At 47.5% G+C, this 16,368-nt stretch overlaps 1 protein-coding gene across 2 annotated transcripts in view; it reads left to right on the top strand.

Annotated features, from left to right (window-relative positions):
- The window catches only part of AGPAT3 (1-acylglycerol-3-phosphate O-acyltransferase 3), a 69,205-nt gene that overhangs the window by 41,030 nt on the left and 11,807 nt on the right, over positions 1 to 16,368 (top strand). For both annotated transcript variants that reach the window (XM_035114791.2, XM_035114788.2), the window contains 3 exons: positions 2,550 to 2,776; positions 13,926 to 14,095; positions 14,932 to 15,093. In XM_035114791.2, the coding sequence (XP_034970682.1) occupies positions 2,599 to 2,776; positions 13,926 to 14,095; positions 14,932 to 15,093 (510 nt within the window). In that variant the 5' untranslated portion in view covers positions 2,550 to 2,598. The remainder of the gene's footprint in view (positions 1 to 2,549; positions 2,777 to 13,925; positions 14,096 to 14,931; positions 15,094 to 16,368) is intronic.

Genomic DNA, 16,368 nt, shown 5'->3' with positions numbered 1-16,368 from the left:
ACAGCACCATGAATGAATGTTTCTTCTCCATCAGCTCCCTGAGCCCCATTCCAAGTACAGAAGGGGACCCTGAGCACTCCCAGTTAGGGGGCCTCAGGGGGGCAGGTGAAGAAGGACACTTTCTGTCTTCAAACTTCCTTCAGTTAACTTACCTTGAGGTCCAGGCCTTTGCCACCCCTGCTTTGCGAGCCTTGGGCTTGTCTCTTCTTACTATATTTTGCCACCTCCCCATAGCTGCCAAGTTCTCCCTTTTTTTAAGGGAAATTCCCTTATGCTGAATAGGCTTCCTCACGAGAAAAGGGAAAACTTGGCAGCTATGCACCTCCCTGGTCTGACTCTGGAACGAATCAAAGCCCACTCAGCTTTTCCGTGGTGTGAAAACCAAGGAGATGCATTCTTGCAATCGGAAGGGAGCAACTGATGAGTAGGAGTTGGAATCGTTTTGCCTTTTTAATAAGGAAACTGTCATTTTCCCCCGAAGGAACACTTAGCACCAGGATTTTAAGGGAGTGAAAAATACGTTTCAGGGCCTGGCTGTTGGGCTATGCAGAGTTTTGTTAATTCGTATCCAGAGAGAGCTCAGCCACTAATCATACCTAGATGGCAATATGGTGAGAGTTGTGGGCGACCAAGCAGCCTGAGAAGACCCAAAGCTGAGAGAAAGCAGGGTGCCCCTGTGCCTGTTATCAGCTTTGGTTTTTCTCCTTACCTGAAAAGGGAAAGGATTAAGGTTGGAAGGCAAAAACAAAGTGTAAGGCACATGGAGACTCGATTGTGGGTGAGCACACTGTGTGTGTCTGTACAACAAATGACAGCCTTCATGGTGTACAAGGGCTGTACCACATCAGGCTGTAAGTGATGGATTAAAAGACCGGGACGGCTGTGGCAGGTTAAGGCCCCAAGCTCTCTAAGCATTATTTGTCAGAATTGAGCTTGTGTGTATTGCTTTTTAATCAAGTACTGTCCCCTGCCCAGAAGCCCAGGCAAGCACATCTTCCTTTTCCCCACTAACACCCAGCTAAATCCTATTCAGCCTTCTCACACACCATTGGTCATTTAGCATAGCTTTTACTTCCTCTCCCATTTTCCATTCTCCCTACATTTACGCTCAAAATAAAGCTTGCTTTCCCTGGCACCCCCACCCACCCCGTTCTTTTCTATGAGTTTGGAGAGTGGATGCAGTGGCACATTTTTAGCAGACCTGGCGTGCCCCGCAGAGTAGATCTGTTCACACCAAACTACTGTATACCATAATTCTTTTCTGACAACTACAAATTTACCCTTTCTCCTTGCACCCCCTAGTGGCAGGTGCTACCCAGCATCCGTAAACTAAGGTCATTGAACAATGCGGAATCTGGAAAACATGGGGCCTACCAAACACAACAGATTTTCAAAAATTAAACAAAAGATACATCTTTGCACCGCACACACCACTTTTTTCTTTCTTTTTAATATATATAAATTTACTGCTCCATACAGATGAATTTAAGCCTCTTCTGTATCATGAGAAACAACTATGAGAAAAATGTGGCTGTCATGGTGGGCACTCTTAAACTGATGTAAGCGAGCTGTTTATTTAATCCAGTTTACTTGAAATTTGGACTGCTGGTGACCCCATACCTGAGGGATTTTGCATACCAAATTTAATAGCAATAGGACAAATGTTTGTTTGTTTGTTTTTTAAATATGATTGGTGTTTTTTCACATTTTAATTTAACGATAGATATGAAGCATGGAAACTTTCACAGGATTCAGTTTTTCTTGATGCAGAATTTGGCTGACTTTGGTGGCGAATGTTATCAGATTACAGATAGTCCTGAAATTAGTGAGAATCTGAAGCACCTGTGCTATTTGAGGGTATTTTGCCCCATTCAGTGACTAGCTTTGCAAAAAGAGTACCAGTATTTTGAGTGTGGGTAAGGGCCAAAGCAACAGATTTCACCACCACAGTCAATGTTTCTTTCACATCTGCCTCTTCTATGGCTGGCAACTGTTGGGCCAGAAAGCACTCTCACAAATATGCATTTGGCCCATGGCCCACCATTTCCAGATATTCATTTCCCTTACCTGTTCCCCACACCTTTTTTGTAGAGAGAGATGACCTTTTGACTTTAGTGAATAGGAAAGGCTCAGTGTTCCCCATCCAACTCCCCGGATGATTTGAAAGTCTTAAGTGAGGAGGCTGTCTTAAAGGTGGTTTTTAAACCATTGTTTACGTGTAAAAGCAAGACGGTTCTGTTTCGCTGTTCATGCCCATGCAAAACCATCATATATATTGTGACACCAGAAGCTGGAGCTTTTGGAAAATCAAACTGTGTAGGAATTGCAGGTGTGCAAGAGCTGAATGGTTTCCATTTCCCCAACATGATCTGCAATATAGTGCTAACCAACTCTTGACCTGGATGAAATTGGCCTGGGGATGAACATGTCATTTATGATTCCCCAGCTGCTACTTGGCAGGGAGGATATACCAGCATTCCCCTCCCCTTCTAGATTAGGAATGTTTTGTTTGCTAAGCAAGCTGTTTCTTTCATTCTTTTTTTCTGTAGGACGGTAATTCTGAGTGAAGGACCTTGCAAGCGCTACTAAGTGGTTATCATGGGCTTAATTGCATTTCTGAAGACCCAGTTTATAGTTCACCTCCTGATTGGGTTTGTCTTCGTTGTGAGTGGGTTCATCATTAACTTCATCCAGCTATGCACGCTAATCCTCTGGCCTATAAACAAGCAGTTTTATCGAAGAGTGAACTGCCGCCTTTCCTACTCATTGTGGAGCCGTGAGTATGCTCTGATTTCTATGTGCCAACTAGGAATGTAGTTTCTTCAGCAATAGCGGGTAGGCCTCCTTAGGAGCAGTGGGGAGCAATGTTTGTGGGTGCAGATGCTGAAACACCGATCTATAGTTGCTGGTGCTAGGCGTTGGGAATTGTTCTTGCACAGTGGACTTTTCTGCATGTACCATATTTTCCCCCTTTTCCATGTCCTTGCACCTAAATGCAGGGGCTGAGGTGAGAACTCTCTGAAGCACTATTATTGCAGGAATGGCATGTTGTGCAGAATATAGACACACACACACAAAAAAAAAAAAAAACCAGCTATCTGGAGGGGCCCTGTTCCAGCTCTGCTGTTTCCCTCTCAGCCCTCCAGAAAAACCACTTGCATGCATAGCTAGGATAGGCCCTTCATCCTACCATACAGCAGGTGGTTGGGTATTGTTCCTTCCTCCTGTGGCATTGCTTTTAGTCCCAACAAGCCTAACTCTCACATACACCCTCTGTTGCCAGTGGAGGAGGAGATATGAAATATCCTGTTGCCTTGTTCCTCTTTCCACTCTTCATTTTTTGTAATTTCCCAGCTTACAGCTTTCCTACCTTTCCCCCCATACGTATATTTTATGTTTTCTCATTCTTTTCTAGTGCCTGTTTTCGTTCATTTGTCTCATTTCCCAGTCCTTCAGACTGTCTTTTACTTTCAAATTTATTGCACAAATGCCTGTTTTCTTACTCCCTACCAGCCTGTCTAACCTAGTATTCACTGCAGTGCTTCCCAAGTTTGTAACTTGGGGCAAAAGTTTTTTTAAACGTCTTCTGTTGTAGTCACATTGCATCGGTTATTCAGAGAGCCTGAGGTAAGATAGAAATTCCAGAGGCAGAGCCATCTCAGTTGTTTGTTTTTTAAAGCAAACACACACAAAATAGTCTTGTGAACCTTAAATATTTAACTGTTTTTAAATCTTTTAAAGTTTAAAGTGCTCTAAGGGACAGTTTTCCTCTGAAAAATTATTAAGGTGGAAAACAGACCCAGCAAACAATCCAGTTGAACTGGCTCATAGTGAACTGCTGCTAAAATGCTATTTTTTTTAACTAGGTTATTCCAGGAGCAAGTTCATTACTGAGATTGCTTGCGACATTTTTTGACGTTGTCGCCTAGAAGCTCTCCTCTTTGGGTCCTTATTTTGAAAAATGCCAAAGTAGCATTTCCACCAACCTGGCAGGAACAGGCTGGGGAAGGGTGCTTTTTATTTTTTATTTTTACTTTTTTCTTATCTTTATGTTTATAAGAGGGTACTGGGAAATAAAAAGGAAACCATTTAAAGCATTAAATGGGCTTCTATTGTACCCAAACACTTTCACTCAAGATCTTGTTGGACTCCCAACTCCCATCAGCCTTAGCCATCCTGACCAGTGGTCAGGAATGATGGGAGTTGTAGTCCAACAGCAATTGGAGGGCACTGTGTTGGCTAGCACTGCACTAATAATTCTTAAATTCAGACTGTTCACTTTATTATCTTTATCCATGAAGAAATGTTAGCTTTTTGCTGAACGGTCATTTCCCCTGCTATTCTTTCCCTTTGTTTCTTTCACTTACTCTGAGAACTCTGAATATTACTATGACAAGGCTATCTCTACAAACATACAATTCCAGTTGCAGCTCCCATTCAGGGTGGATCTTGCAGATTGACAGCTGACACTGGAGGGGTGTGTGCAGGGCTGGAAGGACATGGCAATTCAGGTTCATTAGGTGACCTTTTTAGTGAGACACGGGAATCGATAACAGGCAGGTGGTTGGGAGTTTTGTCTTCAATGCCAAAAGCTGGCCATTTGGGCTTGTTTCAGAAGGAACATTGGTACGACATCCTACTAATGATAGAGCTTGTTTTTGTATCAAGGGAACAGATTCAATCCATGGCATCTTCAGTTTAAAAATCTTGAGAACAATAACTTCTTGGAGAGCTTTGAACCATCATAGTTAGATAGAGCTAGACTAGACATTCTGTTTCTCCGTAATGCAGCTGAGTATACAGGTCATCTCCCAAACCTGTTTAGCTGGCTGGCTGTGTGGGATATTGAGGGCTTTCCTGTATTCATAGGTACCTGGAGGGGGAGAAATAACTAGGTTTTTATATAGCTGCCTTGCAGCTGTAAAGCAAAGATGCAATAGAAGGTTTCTAGCATTTAAGTAGCCAGTTAAAATCCAGGTCTTATACCAATTCCACCCCTGAGACTAGGCTGACCGTGATGACTGCTGCGTTCTTAGCATTCTTTCTCAGGCTCTTAATCAGGATTGACTAATCTGTGTTCATCCTGATGTTGTTGAACTGCAACTCCCATCATCTTTGACCACACTGGTTGGGGCTGATGGGAGATGAACTCCAACAACATCTGTAGGGACCACAAGCTTCTTGACCTTGCTTTAGAGGATGTTAAGTCGGTGGATTTAAAAATGCTGCAACTCCCCACACCTCTCTTTTCTCCAATGCAGATTTTGCTGTGAAAAGTAAATTGGTGTTTGTAGTGAAAAGCTGCCCTTTCCCCCTATGTATACCAGCTGAAGCACCCATGCATTTTGGAGCTCAATCTATGCTTTTTAAGCAGGCTGATTCACACAACACTCAGTATAACAGGTCTCTTGAGGACTCGCAACTGAGCATGTGAACCACCAAGCCTTGCATTTAGTGTGATGTGGAAAGAGATGCAAGTCCATCGTGATCATTGCATACATAGTGCAGAATAAACTGACCTCTTTAGACTAGATCCCCCTTTCTAGATTGCTCTTCAAGGATATCTTAATTTAAACTTTTTTTTTAAAAAAAGAGCTTCATATACATTGCATACTTTAAAAAACAAACAAACCCCAGTATAACTATTTGATGAGGTAATTTTAGAACCGTAAACCTTTTCCTCACCATGGGATGCCAGCCATGTGAAAGTCATTCACAGACTGGCTCCCTTCAGAGATTTGAAGCTCTTGCTGTGCCGCTCTTAACTAAAATGATCAGGGCTGCACTTCTCTGAAAAAGCTTCTTTCCTGTTGTAGAGCAGCACGGATGTTTTGTCTGACTTCCTGCAAAGAGAAAACACTTTGCTGCATATTTAATTCATGAGGGCAATCTATATTCCAGCCTTATTCATTCTAGCTACCTCCAGATGACTTAAGAATAAGGGGGGGGGAGCTCAGCATTTTCAGTTTTTACTCTCCTAGCAGCAATACCTCCATCCAAATCTAAATGGATAGTATGCTGTTTGCAAGATTTTTGTGCATTGCAGCTTAGCAAATTGTGGAGTTGGACCTTATTACTTTTGATGTGTTTGAGTCCCTCCCCTCTGCTGCTTTTTCTGTTTTTTGTTTTGTATAATCAGTTTTTTAAAATGCCATGGCATTCTTTTCATTTTAAGGCTAAGTGATGTTCTACTCTTCAAATATTCAGACTATTATTTATTTATTTATTCATTTATTTATACCCCGCCCATCTGGGCTGGGTTTCCCCAGTCCCTCTGGGCAGCTCCCAACAGATTATTACTATTAATAATAATAATAAAAAGCAATAAAACATCAAATATTAAAAACCTCCCTAAACAGGGCTGCCATCAGATGTCTTCTAAAAGCCAGATAGTTGATTATTTCCTTGACATCTAATGGAAGGGCGTTCCACAGGTGCAACAGGTACGGGGGGATTTTATTAACTTGGAGACCAGCTGATTAACACAAAGCTAAAGTTTTGTACATGTGTTAAAATGTATTTAAAGTTTGTTTATTAAATTAGTATACCACCCTTTATCCAAAGATCACAGGGCAGTATATAAGTTGTGATACTTAAGGCTGAACCTACCAGCATCACTCTCTGTCTCTGTCTCACTCCTCACCTCCAGCGAACTTCCCTTCCTCAGATGTTGCTGAACTACAACTCCCATCAGCCTCAACAAGCATAGCCAGTTCCCAGGGATGAATGGTGTTGTAATTCAGAAACATCTGGATGGGGGAGGTTTCCCATTCCTGCTGTAAAGTATATTGTTATGTACTTCTCTGACTTCCAGTTTTTCCTACTTTAGACCACACAAGAATAAAATGCACCACTGGAAAAATACATCAGGAACCACTGTCAGATTTGTTGGGGTGGGGCATTTCTGTACAGCGCTTAACAAGTAAAAAAATTTAATTCAGTTTCTAAGATGTCAATATTGGAGCTGTAAAAGCTCGGGGAAAGCAAAAGGATCTCGGGATTTTCCCAACACTAGAGAAGTCAGTACGTCAGGCTACAAACATTTCTTCAGAACCAATTCTCTGTTCCTTTTGCTTCCCCCTCAAGCTGTTGGCAAGAACTGTCAGAAAAGATAGTGTCACAGTGGCCGGAGTGGACTACTTCAGAGTAACGACGCTACGCAGCTCTGCATTTTATTCTTTTATTGGTGCTGCGTATTTACAGTGCTAAAGTCATTGCTATTTACACGGAGTGATGTGATCAGTCGGTTTCAGAACCTCCTAATGGCTTTTGGCGCGTCTTTCTCCAACACAAAAGCTTTGGCAGACCCATCCTCTTTCCCCTCCTCTTTCTGCGTAATTCCGGAGTTGGGGGGATGGGTCTCCCCCCCTTATTCGCCCCTTCCTGTCCCACCTGGGACCCTGGCTCCTCTACCTTGCCTGAGCCTCGGCCCCGACTTCCTGCTTCCCCACTGGCATCGGAACTCTCTCTGCTTTCCCCTGTGCTCGGGGATGGGCTTGAACTCAGGAGGGGAGGGACTTCGCGATATCCCCTGTCCCTCACATCCACCCCCCTCCCAAGCTCTCCCTCACCCCTCCCCAGGTCCCCCCCAGGTGTCGGTGACGACTGGAAGCCTAAGAACTCAGTACCTTCCGAGCCCGTTGGTGTGAACACCTCCCCCCAGTCCTGCAAGCCCCCCCCTTCCGCCTGGGAGGATGGGAATCCCAAAAAGTCCGTGGCGTCAGAGCTGGTGGGGGTAAAAATGTTCTGCCAATCTGCTCCTTCCTCTGACTGGGTGGATCTCGGTGACACCCATACCTCATCCTCTGGTTCCTCAAACTCCGCTTCCCAGCGCCATGGTGAACTGCTCTCCCGTGCTTCCTCCCCCTCCCCCTCCCTTTCCATGTGCCAGGGTTTGGGTCTATGGGGAAAGAGGGCGTGAAATTCTTCTACCAGGAATTCCTCCTGTATCTGAGTGGCTGGGACCCATTCATTCTGGGACGGTGGAGCATCCTCCCATGCCATGAGGTACTCCAGTCCCCCCACCCCCCACCTTGAATCCAGGATGGCCGTGGCCTCATTGAGTTGCTCCCTGCCTTCCCTCTCCCCCCCTCCCTCAGGGGTTTGTTCGCTGTCTCAGAGCCTGCTGCTTTCCCTGTACGGCGACAGCAGCGATCTATGAAACACAGGGTGCACCCTCATGTCCTCTGGCAGTGCCAGCCTGTATGCCACCGGGTTGACCTGTTGCGTGACCGTGAAGGGGCCCAACCTTCTGGGCGCCAGCTTTTTGCATCGCCCTCTGATGGGAAGGCCCTCCGAGGACAACCAAACTTTGTCCCCCACCCTAATGACCTCCCCCGGTCGCCTGTGGCGATCTGCCCCCTTCTTGTACGCTTCCTTGGCTCTCTCCAAGTGTTCTCTGAGCTGCTGGTGCACCGTCTCCAGTTCCTCTGCCCAATCCTCAGCCTGTGGGCCCTCCTCCTCCTCCTCCCCCTCCCTCTCTGGGAAAGATCTGAGGTCACGCCCGTAATTGGCCTTAAAGGGCGACACCCCTGTGGAGACGTGCACCGCATTGTTGTAGGCAAATTCTGCCAGTGGCAGGCGATCCACCCAGTCCGTTTGCCGCTGGCTGACGTAGCATCTCAGGTACTGCTGCAGAATGGCGTTGACCCTCTCCGCCTGTCCATTGGTCTGCGGGTGTCTAGCCGTCGACAAGCTGACCTCCACCTGCAGGAGGTTCATGAGCCGCCGCCAGAACCTGGAAACAAATTGGCGGCCACGATCCGAAATAACCCTTAAAGGTAATCCATGCAGTCTGAATACGTGATCCACAAACAGTTTGGCTGTCTCTTCTGCAGAGACCGCCCTGGCACACGGTATAAAATGGCACATTTTGGACATGAGGTCCACCACCACCAACACTGTGGTCTTGCCCCTGGACGACGGCAGGTCTGTGATGAAGTCCATGGACACTACTTCCCACGGCCTGTGCGGTGTGGCTAAGGGCTCCAGCAAACCTGCTGGTGGCGCTCTGACCACCTTTGCCCGCTGGCAGGTGTCACAGCCCCTTACATAATCCCTCACATCCTCCCGCACCCCTGGCCACCAGAAGTGTCTCATGACTAGGTGAGCGGTTTTGTCCCTCCCAAAATGACCCGCCGTTGGGTTGTCGTGCATCTGCTTGAGGACCGTACGTCTAAGCTGGGTGGTGGGCAGGTACAGTGCACCCTTGTAGAAAAGCAGCCCCCTGCGTTCTGCAAAGTCTTTTGCCTGCTCCCCCCCCCTTCTCAGTTCTCTGAAGATGCGGTTGGCAAATTCATCCGCTGCCGTCAGTGCTGTGAGTTCCGCCTCGCTCACCACTGCTGCTCCGCAGGACCATGCTGACGGGGGGAAAATGTGCCTGGGTGCCGGTGGGGCCTCCTCCTCCATGTACTCTGGCTTGCGGGAGAGGGCATCCGCCCTGACATTCTGCTCTCCCGGGATGTAGTGTATGGAGAAGTTGAAGTTCGAGAAGAACTCTGCCCACCGTATCTGCCGCTGGTTGAGCACCCTGGCAGTTCTCCAGAACTCCAGGTTCTTGTGGTCTGTGCACACCTGGATGGGGTGCTTGGCGCCCACCAGGAAGTGTCTCCAGTGCTGGAACGCAGCGTGGATCGCAAGAAGTTCCCGATCAAACACCGTGTAGTTTCGCTCTGGCTGGGTCAACTTCCTGGAGAAGAAGGCACAGGGTCTCCACTCTCTGTTGGCGTCCAGTTGCAACAAAATGGCGCCCACAGCTTTATCAGAAGCATCTGTCTCCACGCGTAGGGGCGCGTCCTGAACCACGTGGAACAGGTTCTGGTCTGAGGCGAACACCCTCTTGAGGCTTTCAAACGCTGCTTGCGCCTCTGGTGTCCACCTGAACTTCTGCTTGCCTCTCAGGCAGTCAGTGATGGGAGCCGTAACGCGAGAGAAGTTCTTGATGAACTTCCTGTAGAAGTTGGCGAAGCCTAGTAGGCGTTGGGCATCTTTGCGCGTCCTGGGGCTGTGCCAGTCCAGGATGGCCTGCACCTTGTCCTTGTCCATCGCCAGCCCCTTGTCTGACAGCTTGTAGCCCAGGAAGTCCACCTCCTTGGTGTGAAACTTGCACTTCTCCAGCTTCACATACAGGTGGTTCTCCTTCAGGCGCTGCAACACCTCCCTGACATCTTTCACATGCTGCACTGGGTCATCGGAATAGATAAGGATGTCATCCAGGAAGACCAAGCATTTCCTGAAGAGGAGGGACCCCAGGACGTGGTGCATGAAGGCCTGGAAGCATGCTGAGCCCCCTTGCAACCCGAAGGGCATCACCAGATATTCAAAAGAGCCCAGAGGCGTGAACATCGTGGTTTTCCATTCATCGCCTTCCCGGATCCTGATCAAGTTGTACGCCCCCCTCAGGTCTAGCTTGGTGAAAATCTTGCCCCTGCGTGCCGCTGTCAGGAGATCATCCACTCTGGGCATGGGGAAAGCCACTGGCTCTGTTACTGAATTCAGCCGTCTAAAATCCACCACAAGACGGCGCTGTTGCGTGTCTTTCTTGTCCACCCAGAAGACTGGGCTGCCCCCTGCTGCCTTGCTTTCTCTGATGAACCCCCGCTTGAGGTTCTTGTCGATGAAAGCGCGCAGATCCTCCAGTTCCTGGTCTGACATGGCGTACAGCTTGGCTGGGGGTATAGTTGCCCCTGGCACCAGGTTGATCTGGCAGTCAAAAGGCCTGTGTGGGGGCAGGTGGTTGGACCTCCTGCAGGTCCCAGTACGGCTTGGGTATCGCCTCACCCCCTTTGATGTGCATGGTGGCCACCGTGGCTATCGGAGGCCCCTCCCCTGGTTGGTGCTGCATGCAATGTTCCAGGCAAAAGTCCGATCCAAAAGTGATGCATCTCTGGTGCCAACTGATGGAGGGGTCGTGGCGCGCCAGCCAGCTCATGCCCAAGACGATGGGGGGGGTCTGAGATGGTTGTGACGTTGAATGCCAGTGTCTCTGAGTGCCTTCCCACCGTCATTCTCATGGGGGGGGGTTTGATGAGTGATGGCCCCTCCCAGCAGCTCTCTGCCGTCAATGGTTGCCACGTGCAGGGGAAAATCCAGCTGCAGAAGCTGGATCTGGTGCTCTTCTGCAAAGTTTCTCGAGAAGAAGTTGGCTGAGGCACCACTGTCAATTAGGGCGAGGACCGTCAGGGGATAGCCATTTGGGAGCGTGAGCGTCACTTCTAGAACCACTCCTGCTCTGGGAGGGGTGGGCTGGCTCTGCTCCTCTCTGTGCGGGTGGGTGGGCTGGGGCTGTTGTCTGCTGACTGTGCCTGGCTGCTGCCCCTTGTCTCCTGCAGCCAGGCTTTCCCGTTTCCCTGCTGTGGTGCTACGTCAGTGGGGGAGGGCACAACCGTTCCCGCCTTTCCTTGCCACTCCCTGCGATGTGGGCAGTCTCTGACGAGATGCTGGGGGGAGTTGCAGAGAAAGCAATTCCCACCCCTTCCCTCCTTGCGTCTTGGCGCCGCTGGGGTTTGAAAAGCCCGCGCGCGCGCGCTATCAATCTGCATGGGTTCCTGGTCCTGACTGGCCCCAGGCGTGGCTTGAAAGGGTTGTTGGGGGAGTGGCTTCTCCTGCGACCGTGGGAACCAAGCCCGCTTTGCGCGCGTTGCTTGCTTGTCGCTCCACCGGGATTCCTGTCTCACCCCCACCGCCAGAGCCGCTTTGCTCAGCTGATCCATATTACTGGGCTTTGGACCTCTCGAGAGCTCATCCTTCACCTCCTCATGCAACCCCAAGTAGAACGCCGCTTGCATTGGGGGCGACTCTAGTTCCCACCCCAATCTGTGCACCAGCATGGTGAATTTCGCCCAATACGCGCGAACTGTCATATTTCCTTGGCGTAAATTATGAAGTTCCTCCTTAGTCTGGTCCATATGACTATCGGACGAATACATCGTTTTCAAACCTTCTAGAAATAGTTTGACATTCTTCATGCAAGGATTCTTTGTTGCGATTAACGGTCTTAGCCACTCCCTGGCTGCCCCGGTAAGGTGCTCCACAATAAACGCTACCCTGTGCTCATCATCAGGGAACTCAGCGTGGTGCAGCTCAAGAGCATATACAATCTCAGTCTCAAAGCCCTGATATTCCCTCGGGTCTCCATTGAACTTGCTTACTAGCGTCCCGGCTCTCCTTCCTGGCAGCACTTGGACTTGGGGTGCCCCTCCCGCCTTGTTTTTCTCTGCATCCAGCTTGTTTTGGAGGTCTACCGCCACCGCCCTTAATTCCTGCTCTCTTTCCTGTAGCGCTCTCACCTGTTCCGCAAGTTGTAGCCGGTCGTCCTGGACCTTCTTAGTCTCTTCTTTAGCTGCCTTCAATTCCCCCTGCGCCTGCAGCGACAGCTGCTGCAGTTCTTGCTGGGCTTGCTCCGCGATCTGCCGCCATCTCTCCGCCTCTGACACGCTCATCCCAGCAACTCCAAAGTAGCCCAAAAAGGATTAGGAGGTTGCTGTCACAGTGGCCGGAGTGGACTACTTCAGAGTAACGACGCTACACAGCTCTGCATTTTATTCTTTTATTGGTGCTGCGTATTTACAGTGCTAAAGTCATTGCTATTTACACGGAGTGATGTGATCAGTCGGTTTCAGAACCTCCTAATGGCTTTTGGCGCGTCTTTCTCCAACACAAAAGCTTTGGCAGACCCATCCTCTTTCCCCTCCTCTTTCTGCGTAATTCCGGAGTTGGGGGGATGGGTCTCCCCCCCTTATTCGCCCCTTCCTGTCCCACCTGGGACCCTGGCTCCTCTACCTTGCCTGAGCCTCGGCCCCGACTTCCTGCTTCCCCACTGGCATCGGAACTCTCTCTGCTTTCCCCTGTGCTCGGGGATGGGCTTGAACTCAGGAGGGGAGGGACTTCGCGATATCCCCTGTCCCTCACAGATAGGGAAATACTTCTGGAGTCTAAAAGTTCCTCTTCAGGCTGTCCAGTAGCAACAGAGGGTTCCTATCTTAAGAAAAGCAGACAGGCAAATAGTGGCTGTGTTTGCATAGCAATGTAAGCCATAGTGAAAGTGCTCTTCCTCTAGCAAGAATAGAAACAACAAACCACCATTGCTAGTTTAGTGTTACATCTGAATGAGAAATTGTAGATTTGTTTCACTCCAGATGAACCACAGCCCTCTCTCTGGGCAGAACACTAAGCCAGCAGGTCGTAGTTTGTTGCTCACACTAGGAGAGAAGTGAAGTAGGAGTGATCTCTGTATTCCTTGTAGACCATTAACTATGGTTTACTGTAATGTGTGAACACAGACAAAGATTCCCAATGGTCTGGTGGGATCCTGGGTGCCTTTATTCATTGGGCTACATTGCAGGGAAGGAACGACATAGCTGCAGTTAATGTTAACTGGGTTAGCTGTGGTTACGCCCTGCAGGGAAAATGTATGTTGCAGGACAGAGGGAGAGAGTGAGTGGAGGAAAGAAATGAACTGTCATGTGCACCACTCCCAGTTACTTAATTATGTAGTTAATTTAATGGCAGAGTTATGTTTATATCCCAGCAAAAATTATTGAAATTGGATAATGTGGTTGGCTAATCGTAACAGCTTTTGAAAGAATGGTTGGTGATCTTCATCTTGATCAGAATGGCTGACTTGTATGGCATTGGAAACTGTATTGTAAACTTCGGCCAATTAGATTTAAAAGTGCTCTCGCAGCCCTGAAATTCATATCTTTTAAGACTGAAAGTGGAACTTTTAAATAAAGAAAATTGTCATCAGTAAGAAACTAGGGTGTTCAAAACAAAACCCCTGCAAATTGTTTGCTTCTGCCCTGTATATATGGTATATAACTGCACATTTAACAGAGTTTAAAAGGTTGGAAATAATAGTCTGCCATATACAATGGTGTAAAACATTAAGGCCTAATCTACTTTCTTTGTTTCCTCCTGTGACCTAGAATTAGTGATGTTGCTGGAATGGTGGTCTGGTACAGAATGCACTTTGTTCTCAGACCAGGCCACAGTAGATAAGTTCGGAAAAGAGCATGTCATCATCATCCTGAACCACAACTTTGAAATAGACTTTCTGTGTGGCTGGACCATGACAGAGCGATTTGGCGTTTTGGGGGTGAGTGCATTGAACGTGTAGCCTTGTATATCTTTTAATTTAAGGGGTAGGGTCAGGTTTATTTTTCACCTTGGGAAAGGGAGGCAGCTGGAGTGGGTGTTTAAATGGTCACACTGGATAAATTTCCTTCCCACTAACAGCAAAATTTGGATTCAGGTTGGTAGCCGTGTTGTTCTGACGCAGTCGATATATATATATATATAGTCCAGCAGCACCTTAGAGACCAATTAAGTTTGTTCTTGGTATGAGCTTTTGTGTGCATGCACACTTCTTCAGATACACTGAAGCAGAAGTCACCAGACCCTTATATATAGTGGGAGGGTAGGGTGGGCCTTTTTTCAGGAGGGTAGTAGGAGATGAGTGATTGACTCAATGGGTATGGTAAACCTGTTGATGGCTGTTAACGACTGCAATTACTGGTAGAGGAATCCGATCCAAAAGTAGGATTGAGCATTTCAGACTCAGACAGGTGAGACAGAGATTCACATCCCCAATTCAGTCCATTTGACCTTGGACCAATCTCTCTCCTTCTCCCCTTTTACACACACAAACATACAAACACACAGAACCCACCCTACCACATAGGGTTGTTGTGAGGATAAAATGGGGAGAAAGCCATGTTTTCTAGAGCTTCTTGGAGGTAGGATATACATGTAATAATAATAATAATAATAATAATAATAATAATAATTAATAATAAAGTTAATAATAATATGATGTGACTACTAATTTCCAGGAAACAAAAAAACAAACAGAACAGCTTTGGAAATGGCACTATTTGTAAATGATGTGTTGTAAACAAACAAATGGATACTATCTTGTGGTGTTCCTTTCAGAGTTCAAAAGTTCTTGCTAAGAAAGAGCTGTTGTATGTACCCCTAATTGGCTGGACATGGTACTTCCTGGAGATTGTTTTCTGCAAAAGGAAATGGGAAGAAGACAGAGAGAAAGTTGTTGAAGGTCTAAAACGATTGTCCGATTATCCAGAGTATATGTGGGTAAGTTAAGTTTTCAAGGCCTGTCCTTGGCACTTTGAACAAAATGGTGTGGTCTTCCTGCATGGTGTGTGTGTGTGGGGGGGGCATATTAAGATTTTATATACAAATCTGTTATGTGGATTCATGTCTAATAGTATATAGCCTTCAATGTCTCACCTCAGGTAGGTTGTGCAGCCTTCTTTGGTCTAAACCCTTCATGTGCACAGCTTATTCAATGAATTCCAACTTTAAATTGGCAGGCGTGTTTGTGTATGGTACAAAAGTATGGGCTGGATTCAACTAACTGGCCCAGTTAGCCTTCCACTCTCCTCCCTTGAACCCCCTAAATTGGCTTGGTGGTGGAGAGCAGCAGTCAGGAAAACCCCCAGAATAGTACATGGGGGGAGGGGGGAGATCATTCCATCAGGTAAGCAGCAATGCTTGAGCTGACAGAACAGTCTCCTTAGTGTTATGTTGAATTTCTCCCCCTTTTTTTTAGTATAAGGGACAGATTTTGCAGAACTGACCCTGCAAGATCACTGCATTTGGATATGGTATTAATATGCTGAATAATAACACGCAATGCACAAATGGTCTGATGTGCTCCAAATTTACATGTTGGGAATCCACGTCCCCCCACCCCCAATATACAGTTTTTAATATCTTTATTGGAGAACTAAGTGATGAAATGACCCTAAAGAGGATGCTTTGAGCATGTGAGGAAATCTGAGGTATGGGCATGTTCTCATTCTAAAGTGAGTTCTGGGTCAGGGTCTCCTATTTGAGGCTGAGGCCTTAAGACCTAATAGGTGGAATTCAGACATCAGCAAAAGTGCTGCGCCCTCTGTTCAAGTCAGGATGGGGACGGGAGGCAAAACACTTCAGCAGAATACGTCCAGCAAGCAAATAGTCATGGGTGGCAGTCTAGTGCTGGTTAAAGGTCTCCAGAGAGGGGGATAAAATAGTGCAGCAGGGAGGAGTGTGGCATTGAAAACCTCCCCACGGAAGATGTGGTGATGCTCTGGTTCTGAGGTCCATGCTCTAACCATGCTGGTAAGTCTCCTCGTGTTGCCAGCTCTGGGACTGGCATGGTACTGAAGGTGAGAGAGATTTGAGAAGCTGAGGGGAGTTCTGGAGAGGAATGATTGATACAAGCAATGGTGCCCAAGGATTCTTCTCCCTTCAGTGGCAGCTGCCTGAAATGATGGAGGGAGAGGGTCTATCAGTGGCCACCAGGCACCATGGCTGTGTTCTGCCTCCATAGTTGGAGGCTCTATGCCTAGTGGCCACCCAGTT

Source organism: Zootoca vivipara, chromosome 4 (genome assembly GCF_963506605.1).
Source record: "Zootoca vivipara chromosome 4, rZooViv1.1, whole genome shotgun sequence".
Lineage (NCBI taxonomy): Eukaryota > Metazoa > Chordata > Lepidosauria > Squamata > Lacertidae > Zootoca > Zootoca vivipara.
Note: the sequence above shows the minus strand (reverse complement) of the source record. Positions and strands in the feature narration are given on the sequence as shown.